Source organism: Meleagris gallopavo, chromosome 1 (assembly GCF_905368555.1).
Source record: "Meleagris gallopavo chromosome 1, MGAL_WU_HG_1.1, whole genome shotgun sequence".
NCBI lineage: Eukaryota > Metazoa > Chordata > Aves > Galliformes > Phasianidae > Meleagris > Meleagris gallopavo.
Genome location: NC_139404.1, coordinates 109,295,824 through 109,313,868, shown reverse-complemented (window position 1 = coordinate 109,313,868; position 18,045 = coordinate 109,295,824). Strand labels below are relative to the sequence as shown.

The 18,045-nt window shown below is 38.8% G+C and overlaps 1 protein-coding gene across 4 annotated transcripts in view; it reads right to left on the bottom strand.

Moving 5' to 3' along the window:
• Window positions 1–18,045, bottom strand: part of EFHC2 (EF-hand domain containing 2) — a 63,311-nt gene that overhangs the window by 21,380 nt on the left and 23,886 nt on the right. For all 4 annotated transcript variants that reach the window (XM_085209510.1, XM_085209537.1, XM_085209529.1 and 1 more), the window contains 3 exons: window positions 9,200–9,365; window positions 8,054–8,196; window positions 3,487–3,683 (listed from right to left, as the gene is read on the bottom strand). In XM_085209510.1, coding sequence (XP_085065636.1) covers window positions 3,487–3,683; window positions 8,054–8,196; window positions 9,200–9,365 — 506 coding nt within the window. The remainder of the gene's footprint in view (window positions 1–3,486; window positions 3,684–8,053; window positions 8,197–9,199; window positions 9,366–18,045) is intronic.

Below are 18,045 nucleotides of genomic sequence, written 5' to 3'. Positions count from 1 at the left end.
GAAGCAGAAACATTCGAAGTACAGCTCTAATCTCTTTGTCCTCATTTTCTGCTGGTGCATTTCACTTAATTTTCTATTAATGAACTTCACCAATCCAAAGCTAAGTCATTGGCTACGATGTACTGTTCCAACAGATATTCTCATTCATATTAGACTGACTATGCTTTACATACTCAGAATTACCAGACTGGAAATTGATTAGGAAACAGTTTTTCCTGTCACGTAACAAGAATGCTTATTTCTTCCTAAATAAGTGATTAAAATAAAACTGAATTCAGATAAACAGCACTGGAGCATTTAGGATTCTACCCTATATTCAGACTGCTGTGTTAGAGCTCTACCAAAGATTTATTTGCTATGCTCATTTTTACTATTGATGTCTATGTATTTAGTCACTAATCCGGGGCAGAGCCAATTGAATTAATCAGTAGAGTATTTAAAGATGGGTAAAGTTTCCTGTCTGCTTAAAAAGTGCCATATCTACAGAGAAAGCAGTTGTTTTTACAACTTCTTCCTAAATATATATTGCAAACACCTATGTATAAACATCTAGCATGTGAGCAGCCTGGTACTCTTTACCCACTATCCCAACTTCTCATGCAATTGCTGACCTTCTGATGTCACAACATCATTTTGTTTCGTTGTCTTGCTAATGCCCAAGTCAGAGTTTATTATGTTGAATTCAATGGAAGCAAAATCAATCTTCATGTCTGTGCTACCGAAGACTATGAAATTAAAACAATTGAGACTGTTCAGAGTAGATGAATAAATTTCTAAGACAAAACAGCAATGTCTTGCCTGAAAGAATCCTCTTCAAATGTGGATAATACCAGTCAATGATTGAGCAATACACAAATACTTAATTCTCTAAATACATCTTTCTTTCTCAAATTGGAAAACAACTAGATGTATTAAAATATTTTGAAAATTAGATTCTTCAAGTTACTATCATTACTGGCTACTATCACAATGAAAAGATTCATTGATTTTTTTTCACCCTTTCCTTTAAATACAATAGATTTTGAAACAGAAAATCAGTGGCATTTTTCAGAAGACAAACATTCCATTTATTTTCACTAATTTTCAGAAAAGATTCCAAAGTGTTGTGCTGAAAAGAAACTTCTCTCTATAAAGAAGGAAAAAGGTTTTCTAATTTTAGAAACAATTGAGAAATATTAATCTTAAAAATGTTCCCCCTACTTCTAATCATCTTCTATCTCCTCTTTAACAACTGTTCAAAGCCTTGTGGTTTGAATATATAGTTCCTTCATCAACTGAGGTAAGTGTATCCTTACTTCTGGATCTCTTGCCAAAGGAGCTGAATAAAACATCTATCCTTGGAGAATAAACCTTTCTTTTTTCCTATCAGTAAGAAATCTTCACCTTGCAAAGAACATTTTAAAATTCACTTCAAAGTCGTACTTTTCATACTGTTTCTTCCCATTTAGTAGATTTTATTTTGATGATATAAAATCATTCAGTCTGGAAAACTAAGATTGCATTTATTTGTTTCAAGATAATTGATGCAAACAGCAGTTCCAAAGAACATTTACAACCTAATGATGCATGATGCATTGTGGAGAATAGCTTTGATTTTTATTCTACTAAGAGAACAAACAGTCCAGCAGTAAGAAAACACAATGTATATAGCTTTGTATTTTATTGCTTAAAGCATTTAGTAGTCATAACATTTTATATCAACAAGCATTTGCAGACATTCCTCATTACTCTAGGGAAGGCAGGTGGTGCTAATTCCGCATTGCGAAGAAACCACACCGTTCTGCCATTTTCAATCAAGAAGAACAGCACACGTGGCCCAAAGGCAGTACAGGGTCAGATTGCATCTATCTCTACCTCAACAGCAGAAGGATATCAGGGCTGAAATTCTCAGTCCCCAAGACTAGGCTAGGGCTATTGACAGCTTGAGAGCCTTGCAGGTTCACTCAACTGTGGTGAGCCGGCAGACAGGGAACAACTGAACTCTGCACTGAGAGCCCTCTCCCACTCCCGCTCAGAAAAGGTCTGGACTAAAAGGCAGAGAATGGTGGTGTCTCGTAGCTTGATAAGCACCCCTGGATATTCTCCCCAGTCATGCTCTCAACAAGACTAAGCAACGGGTAGTTCTGGAAGCTTGCTGTAGGCACTGTTCACACTGTGACCCCACCATCACTCATGAAGCATAGACACACCCCCAAGGCCTCACAACATATTGTCCAAAGGGCAATACTCAAGATTACATAGTGATCCATAGTGATGGAAAAACGGAGTTGAGGATGCAGAAATGTCTTGCCTTCTGAACTCATGCATTGTTAAGATTGTCTGGTTTAGAACTGCTCACAATAGGAATTCCCAAGTAAATCATAGTTGTCTTTTTTTTCCCCTAAGTATTTTAGCACAAAGTTCATCATTATTTATTTTTTTTCAACCAGATGAAAATAAAACTCCACAAAACTCACTGTGGCTCTTCTTTCTTGCGGTTTTCCACCCCTGTATCCTTTCATTTTTTTTACCTTAGAGACAATTGCTAGAGGACAGTCCATTTTTCTTCCTACTGGATACATTTTTGGCTTTTCTTTACCAGTCATTTGTGTAACCAGTCATATGTGGTAGCATAAAATATACATAAACAGAAGCACTCCAGTTCACTACTTATTACTGCTGTCCCCTCAGAAGGCAACATCAAAAGGTTGTGACATTCAGTACAAACTGTAAGCCCCAAATCCTTACTAATTTTAAAAGCGATGTATTTTGTGAGATAAATATGTATGAACACAAATAAATCCAATCAGGCAATAAAATAGCCTCACCAGTCAGATTCTAAACTGGATATGGCTGCATCTTGAGTGCTGTGTACAGTTCCACTCTCTACATCTCACAGTTGCCTGGCAAGGGCACACTAAAAGCAATGGAAACCTTATTTGGATGAGACTCTTATTCGGACAGAAATAGGTTTAGTAGAAAGAAAGTCTTAGATTTACAACAACATGAGGTGGTACATAAGGGGAAGGGAATCTTCACCAAACCCCAAAACACTAGAACTTGTATTGAATGTAGTAGTGGGTTAGTTTATAACAAATAAAAGATGCTTATTCCTTTTAACAGGCATTTATTTACACAAAAGTCAATGAACCTTTTAACTTACTGCCACACAAAGCTGTGGAAGCAAATAATATCTGTAGATTCAAAAGGAGCTACACCAACTCAAAGGCAATAGGTTGATAAATAGTATCTAGAATAAATATACAGGGATACTGTATTAAGGGTGGTTTTAAAGTGTAAGCATGGGTGGTGAAAACGTAGAAGGGGAATGGACAGTAGATAGTATCCAGGTTTGCATGCTGCCCCTAGCTAACATCTCCTAAATTCAATGGTAGAAACAGAGCACTGAGCTCTGAACTTTAGGTGAAGAAATTAGGCATAACTTGTTCTGAAAAATATAATGTAGATAAGATACAGCCAACAGAGAATAACAAGAGCCTGCTTCACCTCATTTGCATGCTTCTCCATATAGTTGATAGTGTACTCATCAGCATCCACCAAAAGAAAATTGTGGCCATGGAAACAAACTCTGGCTCCAATAAACAGATCCTGAGCCTTGAAGTATTCAGATGGTTCACTCTTAAAGAGCTCCTGCCCAGGCTTTTTAATGCGACTTCTTTCCAAGAACTTCCCACCAAGTATCCCTATGGAAATAAAATTGTAAATAATTAATTGTGACTTTGATTTGGAGGAAAAAAATAAACATGATTACAAAAACCAAAAACACAAAAAGGAACTGAAAAACCTCTCCAAGTCAGACACTTTGTATTTAAATATTAGTTTTCATCCCCGAGTTTCTTGTCTCAAATTATGCTCTCCCTCCTCCCTCTCATTTCTAAAGGAAAGATCTCTGCTGGTGTCCACAGCAACAGTTACATTGTTCATACTCTGTGATATGTCCCATCTGAATGCCTGCTTTTTCCTTTTTCCTAAATTGAGAGAGAAATTTGCCTCTTCAGATGGTTCCCATAACCCTGTTGCCAGCCTTGGGACTGACCGTGAGAAATGTCAGATGCGAAATGTAAGATGCAGGCCATTATCCTTGAATTGTTAAAGTGAAAAAGAAAAAAATTAAAAAAAGAAAAATCCATGACTTGGGATAAAGCAGTCCTACTGAGATCACAGAGTTTGTTCCATTGCAATTCTAACTTTTTTTTCTGAGTTTGAAAAAAAGCAGAAATGAAGTGATAATCTTCCACATACTGTCCTGACAATGCAACTTAACTCCTTTCTGAGCTGGGTATGTCACATTATTTCTTTTCACATTAGAATGATTTTATTCTCGCCAGTGGGCACTGCCTATGTTGCCCAAGGGTATGTAAGGTATTGAAAGGAATATTTTTCTTTCTATTAATACCCTCAAGTGCACTACAAGATTACATCACATTTACCAATCTTTCTAGAAAACAGTCTGTCACATTTAGTTTCATCAGGATTTGTGCCCTACAACCATCCTGCAGTGGCTCAGGTTTGCTTCCTGTTTATATCTCAGCTTTTAAGCCAAAAGACAAAAAGCATACTTCAGTAACATTTAATGATGCTTTATATATTAGGTAGTGATGCAAGTTCAATAAAAGGCTGATGAACAGTGTAATAAAATGCCATTCACAGTCAAAATTATAAATGAATGTGAAATTCAAACTACTTACTAAATCAGAGTTCAGATCAGATGTCTTACTTAATTTCTTAACTCGTACCATTAAAGCAAAAGACAAAAAAATGCACTAAGGTAATGTTCAGATCTAGTTTAAATTAAAAACAAAAAAACAGATTCAAATTACTAATGTAACTCTAATCTTAACACGTTTCTTTTCATCTAGCTATTAAAACAAATATGAAATGTTATGTTATATAATCCTGGCAACCATTGATAATATTCAAACAAAACTGATGACTGTAAGAATGAAATTTTACTCTTGCCTTTGTATTTCTACCTAATTGTGCATCTAGACTGGACACTTACCTCAATACCTCTGTCTGTTTTTTAAATGTTATGGGTTAGTACATTTCAAATGATGTAAAGAAAAATAACTAAAAATAGTTAATTAGGCTAGAGATTTTACACTGAAGCTTGATGAGAAAATTTGATGGAACTCTACAAGAATCAGGTTCAGAGCACAAAATAAACACCACAACCAAAGATCCTCTTCCATTAAGATCAGATCAGGCTTTATAGGTGTTTGTACAGCTGCTAGCTTGGTCTAGAGCAAAAAAAGGGGTTACGATCTCCTGCACGGGGAGCCAAAGTTTTTATGTTTTGACCCCCATCTCAAAAAGTGCTTCAAGATGTCCAGCCCTGTGTATTTCAAATACAGATTCACAGTGTTACTAAACAGCATAAAGTACTTCTCTGCAACCTTCAGATCACTGAACTTAGAAAAGTAACTTTAATACTTCGGTCTTAGGATTGAGGTTTGAAACATTTTTGTTTGCCAATTTATACTAATCCATGCAAATAAAACAGGAAAATATGCCCTTTGAACCTATGCACAGGGGACGTGGTTAAGCTGTTATTCTGGGAACCATTTACCATCTTAACTCCTCCTCTCTCTAAGATGTGCTCAGCCTTACTCTACTCACACCCCATTCACTTCAACAACACTATTCCTCCTCACACAAGAATGTTCATCTCGCTCCTTATTTGCATGCCTTACCCTTTTTCCTTGCATCTCTTAACTGACCTCTGCAAAGCCTTCTCATTCTTAACCTCAAGGAAACCTGGTCTCTTTTCCTTCAGATATGACTAAAATGAGGGAGGGACAGAGGGAGAGACAGAGGGAGAGAAGAGAAAGGTAGAAAGAATAAAGGAAGAAAGTGGGAACAAAGAAAATTCTGCAGTCCCAGCCTTCTTTTCAACTTCTGCTGTCGCCTTAATCTTCTTATCTCTTTCTCACCAAACTCTCCAGTGGTCAGATCTTGGCCACATCCTCCCACTTCATCTTTCTACTGTCTCTTTAAAAAGCCTATTTGATTGATACTGATACTTGTCTTCTATAGGTACCTTAAAGGATTTGTTTCTGTTGGTATGAAAATTTGTTCATTTATTTCACACTCCATTTGACTAGTAATATTTAATGGCTGTAAACCTACCATATCTGAAGGAGTGTGGGGCTGTGTTGCGGCCCCAACAAAGCAGTATCTTACAGCATAAAATCATTTGTAGGGCAGAAAGCCTAAGAAGGTTTTTGGAGTATGTAAAACCTCCTGGAAAAGTGTTAGATGACTGTTAAGGAAAGAGAAACCATACCTGACTCAGCCTTGTTCTTAATGCCTTCAAGGAGGATTTTCTGGGGTTAAGCATCCTCCAGAAGGGGCCCTGAGCTCTCTGGGGACACATCTAGTTAGAATAGTTCAAAGGAGAACCAGGCAATACAGATGATTGGGATCAAAGATTCAATCTCTTTCCCAGACTTCTTTAGTTTAATGTGCAGCTATAAACTTATCATTCTTTGTGTCTCCAGACATAAGCAAGCCAATCAGACTCCAGTCATTCTCCAGTACAGAACTGAGCTGCTCAAGCTTCACAGCAGCATTACATAACAAATGCACATATGTGTGTATACTCAGCTGTATAAAAGAAGCTGCATACATTACAAGCCACTGGATGGCAGAAAACTAGTAAAGTAATACTGACAAGACACTGCTGCCATAAAGATCTTTATACTGCACTTATGCAGGTCTACCTGAGAAAGATCATTGAAGACAAGGCAGGTGCTCTCCATATTTTCAAAACATTCCTCAGAAAAAAAATGCTTGCATTCAAGTGGAGGATGGAGCCTCTATGTTTATGCATTCGTAATACAGTTTGATATAGGCACAGGTGCCATTAGAAGTTCTTTACATTGACGTCTTCCCTAAGTCATGTGGAGTGCCCTACTCAGATGAAAGGCACTCTAAATGACTTAGTAGCACCACTGCCACAGAAAGAATTCTCTAGGAATATAGAATGATTTAGATATTCACATCTTCATTTTTCATGGATGTGATGTTCATCACAATTCTGTTATGAATTAATATAAAAAATAATTTTCTCTGAAGGCTTACAAGGTTGCAAGAATGAGCAGTCCTCCCTGGGAAAGCCTTTGCTGTAGACAGGTAGCTTTACCACTCACGGTACCAAGTAGGTCAGTACTGAGTGAGATGGTCATCACTGCAGAGTGTACCTGGGATACTGTATTAAGGCTCTTTGTGTCAAAAAGCTTGTATAGGACAATCAAACAGTATCAAAAGAGGTAGGGTTCTATAAGAGCCTTACAAGATAACTAAGAAAAACTTCTGTAACTATTTTACTCTCTTCTTTGAGACAACGTGACCTTCTGACTTTTTTTCTCCCAAATGTTTTCATTAGAGGCTGACAGCAGGTTTTTTAGAATAAGTCCTTCAACCGCACATCTTGAGAGGTGCCAGGGTACTCCAGGATATTAACAAACATGCACACATGTGCTAGTAGCACAGGAAAACCTTCACTCTTTGGATGTTCAACATGACATGATTAATAATAATGTATATTAAAAGTTGTCACAAGTTCTTCTGCCTTCATTAGCTGTTTTTGATACAAAGGATATTATGTAGGTATAACAACACTGTAACTCCTTGCAAAATGAAGAATTTACTCTTTCATTCTCAGTGTCTTAATTTTTCTGCACCCTTTTGCCAGCAATTACAGTTCAATTCCTGTATGTTATTTACAACAAAAGCATACGCTTAAAGGCCAAATTTGCAAATTAAAATGTAATAAAAGTTCAAATGCATTAAACTTCCCCAGTTTCCAGAGGATATTGTGAAGTGCTGCCATACAATGAACAGCATTATTCTGAATGATGAAAATTATAAATTATTATGACATACAACTATGTAACATAATACAGTAGATCTGCTGATGTAATTCCCACTGTACTTAAAATGCCCCATCCCTGCTTCTGCTAGTGCTGAGTCTGGCCACAACGTTTACTGTAACCTGAAATCAAATGAGCAGAGTGACTGGGACTGATTGCAAAACATTGCTATATCTTACCTGTGTTCCGCTGTGTATGTTCAAAAACAGAAATTGTATCATCACTCAGGAAGTAACAAATGATGAATTTCCGATCCTTGTCAATAGGACTGTCAGTAACAAGTTTTGCAAGAAAGCGCAATGTGTTACTTTCAAGACCACATCTAAAAAAGTTAAAGAAGATGCAAAAAATTAAAAACAGAGTGAGAGAAAAGTCTTAATCACTTAGAGATGCATTCTCCAATGTTTCGTAAAATACATTAATTGTGTTTTTCCTGGATCAAGAAGGGAAAGGTCATAAAGTTCCCTACTTCTCTAAAAATCATTTTCAGCTTAAATTAACTCAACCGACCAGACTCAGTCAGATAGAAAAGAATTATTTTCAAGGAAAATTACTTCTCCGCCAAAGCTATGAAATGAATTTGTATTCAAATTTAGTTGCAAATGAATTGCTTGCTTCCTTTCCAGATGCAAATGAAACTTTCTTTCCAGAGCATTTATAGACAGAAAATGTATTTAATGTATTTTCAAATCAAATTCGGAATGGTAAGACACACTAACATCATTTCCATGAAATCAGGCCTACCAAATAATCTTTCTAGTCTGATATTTGTTAAGTCATTATGTTTTACATGATTTACAGTACCATTATTATGCACTACCAAGTCTTTTCTAATAGTTTTCTTCTTTTGTGTAGGTTTTACAGGTAGCTACTGGTTCTCTAGCATGCCACCTTGCTTTTCACTAAGGTCTCACCATCCATTGTCTGACAAGGTATTTCATAATGGAAAGTAAAGGATTTATGCTTTAATATTGCAGTAGCAAGCTGTGTGAAAATCAGCAGGCAAAAAAGAAAATGTCCGAAAGTCAAACATAAAAATAAATCAGTGTTGAACTGCTGAAGCATTCAGAATTCTGACTAGTTCCTGATCTATGACTTCCATCACACTGACACTGAACACAGCAGAAGGGAATGAGGGAGAATGAGGGAGGGGCAGAAATTTTGCTGAGTTCAGAGAAAACTGAAGTTCCATGTCAGTAAACCATTTCTCTAAAAGTTGGATAAACTGCATATTTTGCCAAAAAATTACATTCCCATTTACCATCCATTGCCTTCACAAGAGAAATAATAACAAAAAAAGGTTGTAATATTTTCCACCAAAATACCTGTCTTTTTCCATGAATTTCTTGAAATCTTTCTGGGGAGGTTTGAGAAGCAAACTCATGCAGGAGCACAGAGAATCCTCTTCAGAACCAAATCCAGTATATGGTGGAATAGGTTTTTCTGCTTTTGGAGGTGGTGGAGCTTTATATGGAACTGGGGTGAAATCCTCTATAATAAAGACAGCAATATTTATTTGTTCTTGTTCTGATGAAGCCACTCTACTAAGGATTTAAAATTTCAATATGAATACTAATTCGCCTATTTCTGTAACAGAACAGTAATCAAAGTGAAATAGGATCCCTCCTATAGTAGAAGAGTAAAAAAAAGACACCATTGAAGCCAATAGTGAAATTAGGTTTCATCAAGAATGACAGAATTTTGTCTGAGATCCCAAAATGTTTTACAAAAGTCATTAAGATACACAGGCAACAGAAATGACAAATATAGTTTCGAAGTGGAATAGAAAAATAAATATAAAATTGTAAGTCAAAATTTCAGTTTTATCCCGTGAGACCACATTAATACTTGCATACCCACTGTTTATCCCAAGGAGAAAATAAATAAAGAATGAATAAAATTTGTACACATTTTTATATATCATACATAAGAAGAATTTTAAAAGTTTATGTCCATTTTGGTACATTGAAACCAATAGCTTTAGTCTGTATCTCAACTTCATCCGCAGTTTCGGAAAGTTTTTCTCCTTTGCCCCACTTTCAGGGCTGTGTCCAGCTGGGACATGAAACATCTCAGGATGGAGCCTGTGCAACCTGCCTTGCACTCTGCTGACCTCAGGAGGGAAAGTTTTCCCAGTATTCACTCTGATATTCACTTTGACCACTCTGGTTTCCATTTATCCCCACTTGTGCCCTCCTGACACATACTTGTATAGCAGGCTGCTTGGTCTCAGCAGTGGATAGGTGCAACTGTCTGTCTGTGCCCAGCAGCCGTGTGTTCCCTAGCCTGAGCAATCTTGATCCCCTGGCTCATTCTCCATATGCTGACCATTGCCTTGGCCAAACCTTGTCTTTCCTGTACTGGCCAACCCACATGAGAACACACTACCTCAACATGGCCCGAAGCATGCTGAGCGGAGGGAAGACAGTCATTCCCCCTGATGTTCAGGTAGCTGTTTTCATGCCACCCAGTCTGTCATTGGCCACCAGAGCTGTGGCCTCATGCCCAGCTTGCTGCCCAAAGCAACTCAAAGGGCTCTTCCTCTCCCAGCATTAGCAAAATGGGAAAGCTGAAGAGCTTGCTGCAGCCCAGCCAGCTCAGCACAACCCAAGTGGAGTCGTGCCACCTCCACACCTTGGATGGCCAGAGTCACGTCCCAGGGAATCTAGAGCTGGCCAGGCTACCAAGTGTTGGACAAACACGAGGCAGACTGGACAGGAAGATGGATCACAATCCACAGCCAATTTACAGGAAGTGAAGAGTTATGTAAGTGACCAGTGTGTAAGACTTCACCAAACCAAATACAGTCTGTCTCTCCAAAACTTAACTTCTCTACCCAGAACTGAAGAGAGATGAATAATGTACACTTGTAGCTTAGTTTTCAGGACAAATAGAGGGCAACAATAAAACTGGTGTCACCTGAAACATTTTCTGAAGTGGTTTGTTATTAAAATGTTTTAAACAGCAATCCATCAGAAGATCAAAGCAACTTCCCCTCTTAAAGTCTAACTTGCCTAACAACAGCATGGAGTTGAAAAAGACAGAAAGAATTCAGATGCCAGAGTTCTTCTTTACCTTGAAAATATAACACTATTTCCTTTGGCCTTTATCTCTTACAAGAATATGGTCTAACTGAAAGCACCAGTACCTTTCTCTTCTCTCAAAAAGAGAGTTGCAAAACCACGCCAACATTTTTTTTTTCCCATAAAAACTGTGTGTGCCCTTTCCATAGTTCAGAAATACAGAGGCCAAGGCTACATGCAAAAGGAAGTCCACTCAGAAGTTTTGAAAGCTACCTTAAAAGGCAAAGAATAAGTGTATGTGTCAACATGCCTCCAAAATATTATTTTCTAAGTATTACTCGGAATAGAACTGCTTCTCAAGACATTTTCAATGTGCCATGTTATATAGTATAATATCTGCAGCTCCTGTTGCAATAAACACTATGTAGGTAAATTGACATATATTGACACAAAAAGAAAACCCCCATACCCAGAGGTATTGATTCTGTATTCTGAGCTGGTGCATGTTGAGTTACTACGTGTCTACCCCTTTAGTTGCCAACAGAGGAAGAACTGTTGCTTTGCTAATACAGGTTTTCTTCTGCTTTGTGGAGCGGGTACGAAATCCCGAATCCTCGATTGAGATCGTTCCTGCACTCCAACAGTGCCACCTAGTGCGTGTGAGGCAGATGGGACAGAGAGAGCCATGCAATGTCACTCCCTTCTCTGATCGTACGGCATCAAGGCAGCAGCCGCTGCTGAAACTACTGCTGCTAGGCACCACGGCAATTTTAATAAGTTATAATGCAAACAAAAGCCAATGGCTTTCACCTGTGTGTTGAAGAGGAGCTGATCCTTTATCACATCCTATGTCTCATCACACAGTTGCTGCAGGTGGTACAACTTGCTCTCCTGCACAGTCTGTTAGCTAGATTCTTCCAACCAGGGTCATAATATTACTTAGAAATCTTCACAATAATTTTGGTATGCACTGTGCTCAGCTTCGGTACTATTTTCCTCATCAAAGGGAAGATGTTTTTAACAATGCATTTTAGCAGAAAAAAAAAAAAAAAAAAAAGTAAAGGCTTCCTCACTGCACAGCTTTATATAACATCCTTCCTGCCAAAACAGTTTGGAAAGCCAGGACATACAGTTGAAATTGTAAGCTCAAAATACAAACTAATGCATTTACATGCAGGTCATATTATACGTGCATTAACACTGCATAAGGTATCCATCAAGAAATGCTAAGGCATTTCCACTTACATGTATTTTAGCACATACTGGTGAAAGTTTGATTTATAAACTGAAAGGAAAATACACTTAGGAGGAATTAGCATTAGTTTCAGAGAGTATATTAAATATCTCAGGCTCTAGGCAGCCTGTTCTGGTGGTTGGCGACCCTGCACATAGCAGGGGGATTGAAACTAGGTGATCACTGTGGTCCTTTTCAACTCAGGCCATTCTATGATTCTGTGATTTCACAACTCAAGCTTGGGGTTAACTAAGTCCAAAGAGAAATTTGGTGCTTTGTTTCTCATCCTCTCCCCAACGTAAAACGCCTTCCCTTCATTCAGATTCACTAAAGAAAACGCCAACAACCAACCTTCTGGCACCTATAGTTTGCATGATTTTAAAGGATTATGCATTCAGATTCTCTCCTCCCAACAAGGAAATTCATAAAGAATTTTACATAGAGAAACGCCAATTTGCAAGCTAGCTAAAAACTTCTGTCTTCAACCTTTGAGCAGCCTAGTAAGTGCACTGAGCTAACAGCTATGCCTGAGTTCCAAATTGTTTTCATCTTTGCTCTACCATGCACCATTAGGGTAGCAACAGACAATTTGCACTTACATACAGAACACATCCCTATCAAAGTCATCACTTTCTAAAGAAAAATACTTATGCTCATTCTAGAAAAGGAATCAATGTTTTTCTCTTCTACTCAAGTGAATTTACAGTAGGTAGTGAGTAAGCTGAAAGTCATGGGCTACAAATTTCTAGATCCAGAATAAGTAGTAGAAGTATTTTCTTCATGGACAGTCTCACCTCTTTGTAGTACATCAGTTGATACTCAGCAGGAGATGGGCTGCCACTGTGGTGTTTATTTCATCTGGCACATCAAACATTTGCAAAGTACTAGAAAAGTTTTCTCATTACATCAAAACTTAAGAGAGATTGGAACAAGCACTGGGAACAGCAAGAACTAAAAACAAATCCAGCCACTTCTTTAGCATACAAACAATTTGAAGATGACAGAGCCTTCTGAGTCAGAGAAAATAAATTCCTCAAAAGCGATTTGTTGCCAAAGGCAGCATTAAGCTTGCTTGAATGAGAATTTGCCCGCTTTCAGTTTCAAAAGACACAGTGAGACCATGATACACATTCTAAGTCTACCTTCAGCACTCAGCTGATGAAGTGAAGGAAAACTCTCACACATTAAAGATAAAAAGATATTTCAAAGAAAAGTCAAGTGATTTAAACTCTGCATTAGAGCAATAAGCATGTTGAATATCAGTAATTAGCAGGCAGGCAAGAAATTCTACCTTCAGAGGAACAGGACACGCGCCTTTGACCGTAACAGCCCAGAATAAGAGAGAGAAATCCCAATAGCCTTGGACAATGGAGGAGTTGGAGTTAACCTGGAAGGATAATGTTGCCAACATGATGTTCCTTCTATATGAGTTCTACCTTACATATAGCTGAGACTTGGCTGTTGTGAGAGTATTTCACAACTTAAGTGAAAGGTACAATAAGAAAGCAATACCATCATCTTCCTAACTTATATGTGCAGCAATTAAAGCAAATCCAGTCTTCCCAACATCAGCTGTGCAGCTAAAACTCAGCACTGTTTTGATTCCAATAAAATCTGCTTTCAGAGAGTCCTACTTCATGATCATTACAGCTACCTGAGGAAAAAAAAAGGAATCTGCAAATGCATGTAGTCCTTTCTGTGCCTATTTTGTTCCCGCTGCTCAGCCTCAACCACATTTAAAGGAGAGGTTAAAAGCCAGAGAGATTTTGATCTCCAATGAATTCAGTGAAAATTGGCAGTAGGCTTTAATGCCCCCACTGAGGGAGAAGCAAGAAGTCAGCTGTTATCCAACAGCAGCTGCGTGGCCAAAAGCACGCATGTACTGGCCAGCCAACCACACTGCACACTGCTCTGCCCAGGCAGCAGGTCAGAGAGGGAGCCTGAGAAATGAGGGGGTGGGAGGGCGAGGAGAGCCGAGACATGAGAGGGATCACGAAGTGCTGCAAAAGGCATAACAGACAGGCTTGGGAGGTGCTGGGACATTGAATAAAAATCAGGAGGAAACCAGATTTTACTGGTTTAGATCCTTCAGGAACAATCTGTTATTTAAGAAAGGACAATTTATACTGAAATCCACCCTTTATACTCAACTCCGTGCTGAGATACTCTATTTAATTAGAAGAACAAGTATCATCTTCCTACCACTGCACATCAGTATCTTTCACATTTCAGCCCCCTAAATGTTGCTGTAACACATGGTGCAGAATATTTCTGTCCTACTCTGCAGCTTCACGAGCAAACAGAGACAGATAATATCACACTAAGGTTTTTTTCTTGAATTCTCAGCATTGTTACATGGCAGTGATGTCATCAGCTTCCTACTGAAGAGCATTAGCTATTGTTTACCCATGGAAAAGCTCTCCTTCACTTTTCACAAATGGTATGAAGAGCAAAACAGACAGAAGCAACATTGGAAATATATCAGATCTCATAATCACACACTTCTAAGCAAATCTAAACTACCCTTAATTCACCTAAAGGGCAAATTCCATTGGAAAAAACAACTGATGTTGAAACTGCACATTCAAAAACAAATGTCGGCCTCTTTCATGGCTTTAGCAGAAGAGTATAAATACAAGGGGAGTAATGTAAAAACACAATAACAAGCAGCTGGATTGATGCCGTGAGGTGCTGAGAACTGTGCCTTGAAGAAAGAACTCATTTTTCCACTTGTTTACTCTCATTCAGCTAAATGGTCTCCCTGGGTTCAAACTATAATTAAACACATTACAGTGTTTAAATGGATTGGGGCAGAATGCTGGGCATTTTGTGAGACAAAGTCCTTTGAGATTACCTTGTATGTTCACAAAAACAAAATCGATAACACAAAGAATAAAAGATGAGACCTTTCTCCCTCAAAACATAACTGTTTCTAAGCCAAAAAGCTACCCCGAGTCTAATCTTAGCCTCTTATAGCTAAAAAAAAAAATCATACATACACTTTTTCTAACCTTAGAATCACAGAATAACCAAGGTTGGAAAATACATCCAATCTAACCATCCACCTAACAACATTTCACACTAAATTGTGTTCCTCAGTACAACATCTTAACATTTCTTGAACACCTCCAGAGTTCCAAGACCTCAACCAGCCTGTTCCAGTGCCTGACTGCTCTCTTGGAGAAGTATTTCTTAACATCCAAACTGAACCTCCCTTGACTCAACTTGAGGCCATTCCCACCCATCCTATCTCTAGTTACATGGGAGAAGAGGCCAACCCCCATCTAACCACAACCACCCTTCAGGTTCTTGTAGAGAGCGATAAGGTCACCCCTGACCAGGACAGGTCCCAGTACCAATCTCTGGGGAACACCACTTATGATTGGTCGCCAGCTGGATTTAACTCCATTCACCACCCCTCTCTGGCCCCAGCTATCCAACCAGCTCTTTACCCAGCAAAGAGTGTATATATCCAAGCCATAGGCTGGCAACTAATTCAAGAGAATACTGTGGTTGACAGTGTCAAAGGCTTGCTGAAGTCAAGGTAGACTACGTCAACAGTCTTTCCCTCATCAACCAGGTGGGTCAATCATAGAAGGAGATCAGGTTGGTCAAGCAGGACCTGCTTTTAATGAAACACCTGCTGGCTGGGCCTGATCCCTTGGTTGTCCTGCACATACAGTGGGATCTGCTCCTGGCACTGGGATCAGGCTGACAGGCCTGTAGTTCCCCAGATCCTCCTTACGATCCTTTTCATAGAATGGAGCCACAATGGCAAGCCTCCAATCCTCTGGGATCGGTCCAGTTGACCAGGAACACCGGTCATAGATGGTGGAAAGCAGCTTGGCTATCATCTCTGCCAGTTGCCCCAATACCCTTGGGTGGATCCTATCCCACAGCATGGATTCGTGGCAGTCCAGGTGGAACAGTAGGTCTCTAACTGTTTCCACCTGAATTGTTGGAGGTTTCTTCTGCTCCCCATCCAAGAATTCCAGGTCAAGGGGTAGAGTACCTTGAGGATAACTGGTCTGACTTTTAAAGACAGACATAAAGAAGGCATTGGGAAACTCAGTCTTTCCCCTTATCCTCAGTGGTCATGCTCTGCACTGCATCCAGTAAAAGATGGAGATTCTCCTTAGCCCTCCTCTTACTGTTAATATATTTCTAAAAAAGTTTTTTGATCTTTTTTACTCCAGCAGCCAAGTTCAAGCTGGGCTTTTGCCTTTCCAATTTTCTCCCTGCACATCATAACAACTCCTTCGTACTCTCCTTGAGTTGCTCATACTTTCTTCCACAGGAGGAAGACTCCCTTTTTCCCCTGGAGCCTCAGGAAAAGCTCCCTGTTCATCCACATCAGTCTTCTTCCCCAGTGGTTTATCTAGAGGCACAGGGGGACAGCCTGCTCCTGTGCCTTTCAGACTTCCTTCATGAGTAACAATCAGCCTTCCTGGACCCCTTCATCCTTCAGGACTGAATCCCAAGGGACTCTCCCTACCAGCATGCTGAACAGTTCAAAGTCTGCCCTCCAGAAGTCCAAGGTAGCAGGTTTGCTTGGCCCCATGCTGACATCATCAAGGATTGAGAACAAAGGTAAGGCAAAAAAGTTACTCTCAGTTTACACAAACCAGTTTCAGAGAAGCTATTAAACAATATTTCTAACTACGCCTTTACAACAAGATATCTTAAGAGGCAGGTAAATTTCTTCTGAAGGATGTTAGTGAAAGTCTATACAGGCATCAGGCAGTGACAGTCCATGTATACGCACTCAGAACAAAGGGAATGGACTAGATCACCCACAGTTTCAATTTTCTGCAACTTTTCATCTCATCAACTTCTAACTTTATTTAACTTCTAAAGTAAATAACATCCAGAAACATAACCAGCATTATAGGAAGAGACTTTGCTTTTCATAACACTTGGTAGCACTGCTTCGTTGCTTCAGAATGGACAGCTGCATTTCATTCATCTCTCATCTGCGAATAAGAAATCCTCATTCACTGTTCCAAGATATCTTGCTCAGACAGAGAGGACACTGCTGCCAAACAGAGGCAGCAATCTTGGCTGAAAAAATTATGAGGGAAATACCCCGTTTTCCATCTCTGGAGCTAGACTCATTGTTATCATAAATAACAGTGTGGTTATTGAATATGGCTTCCTTACGCACTGGCCAGTATAAGAAAAGATTTATTTTGGCACAGATATTCCAAACTATTATTTTAAAAGCTCTAATGAGGCATGTTTTGCCAACTAAGAAATTTAGCATTGTAGTGGCAGCAGTATATGATTTAATTCCCTCAATGCAGCATACAGGTTTTGATCCAAACACTGCATTCTGATTACAAGTCAAGGTAAAAAAAATAGTCTGCCCAACTATTTTTTTTCTTCATGTGAGAAAGGCCATACTAGGATTCTTTCAATCATATCTGAACAGTCAAGACACTCAGCTGTATTTCTTGAATGAATAAACTGCCAGAAATCAACTAAGTTATTTTTGCTGGATGATAGCTATAATAGAACCACTAGCAAGTCAGACTGAGAGAATTCAGACAGATAAATGAAACACTCTGTTATTATATATGTCCAAAATGCTTTTCCATAATGAGCATAGTTGATAAATGTTTCCAGAATTCAGTAATGAAATCTCACAGGATAAATACTCTAACGATTCACAATACAGAAAACTACACTGAAAAAAACAGTAACGTGATACACTACTGTTGTGTCAGAAAATCTTATTAAATGAGGATTCTGACATCCATAAAAAGTGAAACATAGTGTAGCGAAGAATAATTGAGCCTACTCTACATACTGCATGCCCTTTATTACCTTCTGACTGCAAACATGGCTATTGGAATGGGAGGGAGCACTAGAAATGACAGTCTGTCCATATGACTATTTTGTCATTCTAGTTTAA